Here is an 8,987-nt window from a genome sequence, read left to right on the forward strand (position 1 = left end):
ACTTCACTGATGGTCTTTTCCCAGATAAAGCTTTAGAAATTCACTAATTATTTGCCTTGTGTAGCTGTGAAAGTTGTCTGTTGTACCTGTCTTGGCTTTTGGGATGCTGCTTTCTTTCTGCTTCGGTCAATGACTTCAACATTTTGATTTTCAGTTCACTTTGGGATTGGCTCTTCTCTACTTGAGTATTGGAGTGCCTCAGAAATGTTTCTGTACCCCTTCTCCAAATAATTTTTTTAAATGTTTTGTTTTGAAAATTGGATTTTTTGAATGTCTGGAGTTTGAACTGTAGCACCCAATACCAAGCTGCCTCTGATGAATTCACAGAATTAGGACATGAGCACATATCTGCAGCTGGTCCTTTCCTGGTTTTGGTTTGCACAGATACTTCTGTGTCCCTTAGAATATGAAGTAATTAATGGAAGAATGGTAGTGAAGTAGAGCAAATAGTCTTCATAGTGTACATACCCTCTCCACAGCACCAAAGGCACGAGGAATTGAGGTTTTTGGAGGATCTGAGGTTTTTGGAGGAGGGAGAGTTAGCCCAAATTCCAGCTTTGCTGTTGAAATGGAGGAAAGTTGCAGGGGCAGCGCTCTGGTTGCAGGTAACTGTCCCAAACTCCTGGCAGCAGCTCAGGGCTCCTGGCCCTGCAGGTGGCACTCCTGGTGCTGTCCATCCGTCCATCTGTCCGTCCATGCACGCCGTGGGCTCCTGCGCTGTGGAGCGGGTGGGGGCTGAGCTCTGCGGGCTGGCAGGGGCAGGGGTGCCGTGGCTAATGCCGTGTCTCTGTGCTGCTGGCAGACAAAGTGGACTGGTGTCACAGCGGCATGGGCAGCCACATGATCCACAGGCCCATGTCCGACCCAGGCGTCTTCTCGCACCAAGCCATGGAGAGAGACAGCGCGGGCATCGTAGCGCCTTCTGGTACATTCCATCAGCCCGTCCCTGCAGGATACATGGACTTCCCAAAAGTCGGGGTAATGACCTCCTTGGCTCCTTTTTATCCTGCTGGCCATGCAGTGGCATTCATTAAAGCATCCTGTGACTGTTCCTTTCCTTCCCCCCAGGGAATGCCTTTTTCTGTGTATGGGAATGCCATAATTCCTCCTGTAGCCCCCATCACAGATGGTACTGGAGGCCCCATCTTTAACGGGCCTCATGCTGCTGACCCATCTTGGAACTCGCTGATAAAGATGGTTTCAAATTCCACAGAAAACAATGGGCCTCAGACGGTAATTGCTCCCCTTTTTTGCACTGTGTATTTCACTCAAAATGTATCATAATTCATATCTGTGCAGTTAGGCATTTGGGAAGACAAATCTTGGGGCAAAATTTCATAGGAAAAGCCAGTTCATGTGCTGTTAGTTGAGCTTTCCCTTACCGAGAAAGGGATGCAGCAACAGGGCTGCTGCTGGGCTCTGTAGTTGAGGATGTTGTGACTGTGTTAGGAGCCCCCTGAGGAAGGGAGTAAGTAGCTCTTTGCTGCTCTGATCTTGCCTGGCTTGCCTACTGAATATAATTTAGGTAGAGGGATTAATTCCTCTAAACCTCTTGTTCTTACTCAGGAACTAATACCATAATGGAACATCAGTAGCTCTGGTTAGATTATATCCTGTGATTGTGTTTAATTGGACAGTGATCCCTGTTAGTGTTACTAAATAAAGTTGTTTCTGGACTGAATTCGCTTGGGAATGATCCAAGCTGTGGGGAGCACTCCCAGCTCTGCTAGGCCATAGGTGTGAAGGAGAGGGGATTTGGCCACAGTTTAGGTATTGCTCTGAGGTGGCTTCTCGTCCCTGCAAGGTGATTTCTGGTTTCATGAGGAAACTTTGCCCCCCAAAGAAAGCTTTACTGGGTTAGACCTGGGATTCCCCAGAGCTGAAAGTGTTAGGGGAAGGTAAGGTGGGAGGAATCAATTTATTGTTTGTCTGAACTTATAGTCAAGAAGAGTGCACATCCCTTGCTCTGGGTGTGGAGGGATTTGGGAGCTGGGCTGAGCAATCATGTGCTGCATCCCCAGAGCCCTGTTGGTGGTCCTGGCCAGGAGAAGTGTGACCCTGCAGCCCCTGTGAGCTGTGCCCTCCTGGAGCAGCCCAAAGCACGGTGCTAACCTGGGTTTCTCTTGCAGGTGTGGACTGGAACCTGGACACCTCACATGAACAGTGTGCATATGAACCAACTGGGCTGAGTGGGATCAACGTGCTGGCCTTGAGATTCCTTTTTTTGCAGAGGAAACCACAATTGGCAGAAACAGTTTATGTGCTCCCAGATCATTCTACTGATGTGCTTGACTGAAGTGTGTAGGCTTTTTGCAGAAGAACTTACTAACTGACCTTTTTCTGTGAACATTGTGACCGCCCATTCCCCACCATCATATGTTTCAACTTAGTTAGACTTTCTTCTTTCCTTTCCTCCTCTTTTTTTTTTTTTTTTTTTGACATAACTTTCTGTTGAAGCTGTTCTTTGGCTGGTTGGTTTTAGTACTGTAAACTGCTTCTGAGCAAACACAGAAATTTAGCAAAATTATGTAAACTTGATCCTGAAGTTTTAGAATGGCAAATAAATGTACAATTGTTTACATAACAAATGGCTAAGCAGAAAGTAAATTTCAATATGTCAGTTATAGAGGCTCTACTTTATGTAGACTTAAATTAATGTGAGATATGTACCTTCATATTCAGAAATCTGGATGTTTCCTTCATACATTAAACTATTAATAAGCATAACTTTTCTACTTGTGTAATTTAAATAAGTGATAAAAAGAGAAACAACCCAGGCATTATCAGAGGGCCTTTTCCAAATGTGTGTTGGATTTTTTTGAGAAAACATACATTCTTTGTTTGACATTTCAGGAGAGCTTCCTTGCTGACGGCTCCAGAGGCAGGTCTCTTCCAGAATCAGGCCCATGTAGGTTTATTTGGAAGAGTCCAAGTGGGAATTCCCATGTTCATTGTTGGGAGCTGTCACCTGTGGGCAGAAGTAGCAGGAGATGAAGGAGGGTGGGTCCTGTGAGGCCGGGCTGGGGAGCAGTAACACAGATCCAGTCAGGATCCCTGTACAGCTCCCTTAGAGAGCACTTAAAGGAGATTTACTGCTCAGATTTAGGAAGTATTATTTGGTTTTATTATGGTTCCTCCTTAGAAAACCAAGCAAACACCTCAGCTGGCCACAGAAACTACTGCCTTTTAACGATTGTGGTGGTATTTGAGGTGTCCCCAAACCTTTGGCATACCCAAGGCTGTATACCTGTCCTTAGGTGCTGCTCTGAATAAAAGCAAGTTCCTTTTTCCAGCAGTCTGATCTCCTTAAATACATCCTGTGAAGATCTGGTGCTAGCAAAATCGATCCCAGAGTGAGGAACTGCTCAGAAAAAGGTTTGAAACTCCATCTCACACCTTATCAGTGTGGGTGAGTGCCCTTCCTCTGTGCTGCTACAGTCATTTGCTGCAGGCTTTAGTGCTGTTTAGGGTTACTAATTATTAATCCTACTGGGAAATAGTGCTCAGTATTTATTAGCACCATGAATTCCAGAGTATTTTGTTGACCTGAGAGTTACATCCATGCCTGGAGCAGTAACAGGCCTGATGCCACCACTGTGGCAGTGGGCTGGGCACGGGAGATCCTGGGTGGGTGGAATTGGACCATTTTTATTCCCAGATAGTTTTGGGTTTTTTTCCCCCACAGTGTAATGCTTTTTGTTTGTCCAGTAAACCAAGCAATGCGCTCTTTTGGGAGCGGGCAGGTGCTGTTTATTTGGGGAAAGGGAGCAGAACCAGGGTTAGAACAGGAAGAGAACACAGTGCAGTGCATGGTCTAAGGGATGTTTTGACCTCTCCTTGCCACAGAAAGGGGTAAGAAGACAGGTCAGAACCTGGCTGGGAAGGAAGGAGAACATTCCTCGTGTGGAATGATGAAGTGTTTGGTTATGATTAATTACTGTAGAATATAATCTTCAGGCTGAGAGGGTTGGGACTGTTCAGCCTGCAGAAGGGAAGGCTGTGTGAACTCCTCACCGCAGCATGGCATGTATCTGAAGTGGCCCAAGAGGGACTCCTGTCAGGAACTGCAGTGATACGCCCACAAGTAACGGGTACAGTGGAAAAAGGGGAAATTTAGGCTAGCTATTGGGAGGAAGTATTTACTGGAAGAGGGGTGAGACAGTGGCCCAACCCCGGCAGGGCTCAAAGCCGGTTTGGACAACACTGCCAGTCCTACGGTGTGATCCCTGGGGATGCCCGGTGCAGGAACCACTCCGTCGTTCCTTTCCAAGTCAGCACACACACTGTGATGTGGCGGGAGGTGTCCCGGCCCGGGGCAGCCGGGTTCCGACCCAGCGCAGGGCACGCCGTGAGACGCCGCCCTCCCCGTGCCCTCAGCCGCCATGGGGCGGGGCCGCGCGTGCGCCGCATCGGAGGGGGCGGAGCCAGTCGGCATGTGGCGGCTCGTGCGGACGGGCGCGCGGGCCCCGCCGGCCGTGGCGGCTCTGGCGGCAGCGGGAGCGGGGCCGGGGCCGGGCGGGCACGGCGGCACCAAGGGCTGGTACGAGTGGGCGGCAGGGTCCCCGCCCGTGCACTGGGCCGAGGGCGGGCTGGCGGCGCTGCAGGAGGCCACCGGGCTGCCCTGCTGGGCCGCCATCGCCGGCGGGGCCGCCTTGCTGCGCACCGCCGTGACCCTACCGCTGGCCGCGCAGCAGGGGCGGCTGCTGGCTAAGGTGCGAGCGCTGAGGGGCTCTGAGGGAAGGACCGGTGGAGGGGCTGAGGGGGCCGCGGAATAAACATCGCAATTCCTTTATTGCAGCGGGTTTGGGGGCGTTTTTTTGGTTGTAGAAGTGAGCGTGTGTTGCACTTGTGTAATACGGTCTCTTATGCTGTGGGTGGTGACTTTGTTCACTGCCGAGTTGTGTCCTCATGGCCTTTAATTTATTACTCTTCATTTTGTTTATATATATATACAGTTTACATATTTTGTCATGTGTAACACAATATATTTGTAAATAATACATTCTATTATATTGTAGTGGTTTTGGTTTGTTAATTTAAGATTTTTCTTAAGCATATATGTATTTTCTATTAAATATTTATATTTGTATATTATTATTAGTTTTTATAATTGTCCGTTTGTTTTTTTTTTTTAATATTGAAGTGCTATTACAGCTGAGTCTTCTTAAGTGGAGTAGCTGATTACAAGTCCTGAATGCAGGCAAAAAGATGCTTGCTAAGAATTGCCCTGGTTTCAGCTGTAATAGAAATCACTTTTTTCTTTAAAAAGTACAAAATCTAAAAAGATTAAAATTCTGTATTCATTTCATGTAGTAGTAAGAGAATATTTTTGATTGTTTCTGCAATTACTTGTCACTGTTACCTTTGCGTAGTTATTTTGTTTAAAGATGAAAGGTGTTCACTGATGTTGAGTGAGGCGTTAACAAGATGCCTTGTCCCTCACAGGGGTTTCCTACCCCTACAGGTGTTAACTTACAGTGGTAATGAATACGTTTGATGCCTGTGCTGGTATTAAACCATAGAAGAGTAATAATTATTATAATACCCATCGAGGTATTGAATTTTACAGTGGCAATGTGTATGAATTACTGTACATTATTAATACGTATTAATTCCTGTACAGAAATTAAATTTTACAGTGATAATTAATAAGTGTAATACTTGTTCAGGTGTTGAGTTACCAGGGATAACTAACAACGGAGGGAGGGAGGGAGGAAGTGTTACCTGCCATTGTGCCCAACCAGTTCTCCTTTTCTTTAGCTAGCTGGAAAACCTGCAGCCTGAGATTAAGGAGCTTGCCCAGCGCCTTCGCTATGAAGTTTCAGTGCGTGGAAAGCAGCTGGGCTGGTCTGAAAAGGTGGCCAGGTACGAGGGGGATTGCCCACACCTCCTGAATCCGTTCTGGAGTGGGGTGTGCAGGAAGGCAGATGCCACAAACAGCGCTTTGGCAGCAAGGTTCTGCCACGGCCCACAGCTTAGATTTTCTTTCCCCGCCTGTGGTTTACTTATTTACTTATTTATTTATTCTGTTACCTTTCAGCTTTTGTCCATGTCAAAGCTCTGACTTGTGATTTCCTCTCCTAAAGGTCCCACTTTGCCCGGAACATGCGGAGGATTGTCACGGAGCTGTACATCCGGGACAACTGCCACCCCTTCAAGGCCACGCTGCTGCCATGGGTGCAGGTGCCCATGTGGGTGTGCGTGTCCCTGGCTCTGCGCAACTGCAGCGTCGGTGCGCTGGGCTCTGAAGGTGGGCAAGTGCACTTGTGGAGGTCAGAAAAAGGGTCCTGTCCCACAAACAGGTGCTGCACCTGGACACAAATCTTCTCTCACTGTCACCTCTTATCCACTTGCTGCCTTCACAGGCACCTTGTTGGTTAAAGGGCACAATGTCCCAAGCTTGGTGTACAAGCTGATATAAAAATCAGTCAGCTACTCAGGTTTTAAACCTAATATATAATAAATAATACACCTTGTAATATAATAAACCTTAATTAATTAATATAAATAATAAGTAATATTTGAAATGAGTTCTAAACTCAATGTAGTCTGACAGTCCTGTTTAGCAAATCATATTACATGTGCCACACCACACTCACTGTTAATCTGTATTTTTTCTCTTTCCATTCTCTTTCCATGTGAAATACTGTAGACAAGGTGAATGTGTGAGGGTCTTTTAAATTTAAAAAAAAACAACTGATTTTTTAGACAAGAGTTTATACTTTGTTTTTTTAAGCAAAGATGGCTAGTTATACAGCTACTAAGAAGAATATAGTTTTCTCAAAATCAGGAAATAAACACTGTAGGTTACTGCATTCCTATTTTCCTCACTGACTTGTAAAATATTTGAGATTGAAGTATTTTTTATTGCAGATTTTCCTGTCTGTGGCTGTCATGAGCTGAGCCAGGTCTCAGCTTCTATCTCTCACTTTTCTTACTTATATTGGTAGCAGAGTGTTAAACCGAAGATTTTGGCTTTAATTGTACTTACCATGTGGATAAAACATACCTAGAAACTTTGGTTTCTGATTTAACATATGGTACAGTTCTGGCTCACTTGAGACAGCAAATTATACTGAATTTTGTATTTTCTTCAATTTTTTCCCTGTAGTGCAAGAACAGTTTTCCTCAGGAGGAGCACTGTGGTTCACAGACCTCACAGCACCTGATTCCACGTGGATTTTGCCAGTGTCCCTGGGGCTGGTGAATTTGCTGGTGGTGGAGGTATGTTGGTGGGATAAACCAGCAGCAGTGACTGCAGAGGGCTAACACGTGAAGGTGGCTGCAGATTGTCACTGCTTCAAATGCACTGGGCAGAAGTGAAACACAATCTCTTTGCTCTGTATATTTTAATGTGTTAGGTGTTTTTGTTCAGAGGCCTTCAGGTCGAATGGGACATGTCTCAGATCTACTTGAACTTCAGTAATATTTAGTCTTGACTGCAGTTTCTTTAGGATGCTGCTTTAATGAGATTTCTGGGTGTTAATCTTGAGTACAGCCGTTTCGAAAAGAGTTTGTTTGTAACTGTGAGTTTCTGCCCTTTCAGATCTTTGCTTCCCAAACAAAAATGCCAGTTTCACGGATCCAGAGGCTTGTCACCAACTTCTTCCGTGCGGTGTCCGTGGTGATGATCCCTATTGCTGCCACAGTGCCCTCTGTAAGTACCCAGGTGACCTCTGGGATGGCACCTGTGCCTGGGCTGTTCTGGTGCTTCGAGGACAGCCCGAAGGCCTCATGTGTTTCTTGTCTCTACTGCTGTGTGCTTAAGAAAAGTCACATGTTCTGTCTACGTGTATGCTTAAATCTCGTTGCCTTTGGGATGTTTTTGTTCAAGGAGGAAGACTTTGCAAACTTGAAGGGTGTTAATGTCCTCCATGTAGCCTGAAAAAAGGAGAGGAAAGCTTTGTGTAAAGACACACAGACGAATGTTTGTTCACTGGAAACCAGTGTAGTTCTTAAATTAGGAAATTTTCCACATCTTCCTTTCTTCAAACACTTCTCATTTTTACCAGGTTTTGTACTGCAGAGTGTTCTTAGTAAAAATAAAGTGTCTGGTTGTTTGGCTCAATTATAGTTTTAAATACAGAAGTTGAAGCAAGCTTAATATGAATTAAGAGCTGTCAAGCCTCAGTGTAGATGGCACTTTTCCCCAGAGGAGTTCAGAGACAGACAGTTACATTTCACATGGAAGCCATTATTGCAGATGAGAGCAGGAGGAGTGGTTTAGGTGAGTTGTTTTCATCAATCCCTGGGAATAACCCAGAGCTGTGGTTCAGGAGGAGCTGCCTGAGGCTGGTGCTTTACTTGCCTCCAGGGAGCTGACGTGTGCTTGTGTTGTTGCAGTCCATGGCGCTGTACTGGCTGTCCTCGAGCCTGCTGGGGCTGTCCCACAACCTCCTGCTGCGCTCTCCCGCCTTCCGCCGCCTGTGCCGCATCCCCAGGACCCCGTCCCACTCGGACACGCCCTACAGGGACATGCTGGCTGCCTTGGCCTCCAAGTACAGCTTCAGGAAACAGCACCTCTGAGCTCCAGGAGGAGCTGCCTCAGCAGTGAAGTCATGCTGTTCTAGTCAGATGTACTTATTTGCTGTATATTTATTTTCCCAATAAAATGCTGGCTGGCCACGAGGAAGGATTGGTCAGCAAAAATGTGTCTTTACTGGGAAGCTTTGTTTCAAGGGGGTCCTTTTGCTGCTGCAGTAGTCCAGAAATCCAGGTTGGTCTCCTGAATTATCGTAAGAAATTGGCCAGGTGAGTGTTAAATAAAGCTGCGACTTGTATACAGCACCTCTCTTTTATTCTTAAGTCCTAAAGGTGAAAAGGTTTGGGGTTTTTTTTTTTTTTGTTAAAATAAGCATTAATTAATTATTTACCTTAACTTTTTTAAAGATTCCAAGCTACTACTGTGATGTAAACTGACAAAAATTCAGAAGCAGAAATTTTTAATGCAGACTTGTAAACATTTACTTGAGTTGCTGTGATAATCT

At 45.9% G+C, this 8,987-nt stretch overlaps 2 protein-coding genes across 3 annotated transcripts in view; both read left to right on the top strand.

Moving 5' to 3' along the window:
- The window catches only part of ANKRD17 (ankyrin repeat domain 17), a 68,517-nt gene extending 65,731 nt beyond the window's left edge, over nucleotides 1–2,786 (top strand). The window contains exons 32-34 of the mRNA XM_058804322.1: nucleotides 803–978; nucleotides 1,069–1,233; nucleotides 2,130–2,786. Of these exons, the coding sequence (XP_058660305.1) occupies nucleotides 803–978; nucleotides 1,069–1,233; nucleotides 2,130–2,189 (401 nt within the window). The 3' untranslated portion in view covers nucleotides 2,190–2,786. The remainder of the gene's footprint in view (nucleotides 1–802; nucleotides 979–1,068; nucleotides 1,234–2,129) is intronic.
- Nucleotides 2,787–3,228: 442 nt separating this feature from the next.
- Nucleotides 3,229–8,632, top strand: LOC131557042 (cytochrome c oxidase assembly protein COX18, mitochondrial). 2 transcript variants are annotated; one of them, XM_058804041.1, is made up of 6 exons: nucleotides 3,229–3,409; nucleotides 5,761–5,865; nucleotides 6,087–6,250; nucleotides 7,112–7,224; nucleotides 7,547–7,657; nucleotides 8,344–8,632. In XM_058804041.1, the coding sequence occupies exons 3-6, from the start codon at nucleotides 6,106–6,108 to the stop codon at nucleotides 8,524–8,526; spliced, it is 552 nt and encodes a 183-aa protein (XP_058660024.1). In that variant the 5' UTR covers nucleotides 3,229–3,409; nucleotides 5,761–5,865; nucleotides 6,087–6,105; the 3' UTR covers nucleotides 8,527–8,632. The 2 variants fall into 2 exon arrangements, with proteins under 2 accessions (XP_058660024.1, XP_058660023.1); XM_058804040.1 differs by lacking the exon at nucleotides 3,229–3,409 and adding an exon at nucleotides 4,256–4,712 and having other exon boundaries at nucleotides 5,765–5,865.
- The last annotated feature ends 355 nt before the right edge of the window (nucleotides 8,633–8,987 follow it).

The sequence above is a fragment of the Ammospiza caudacuta genome, chromosome 4 (assembly GCF_027887145.1).
Source record: "Ammospiza caudacuta isolate bAmmCau1 chromosome 4, bAmmCau1.pri, whole genome shotgun sequence".
In the NCBI taxonomy this organism is placed as follows: Eukaryota; Metazoa; Chordata; class Aves; order Passeriformes; family Passerellidae; genus Ammospiza; species Ammospiza caudacuta.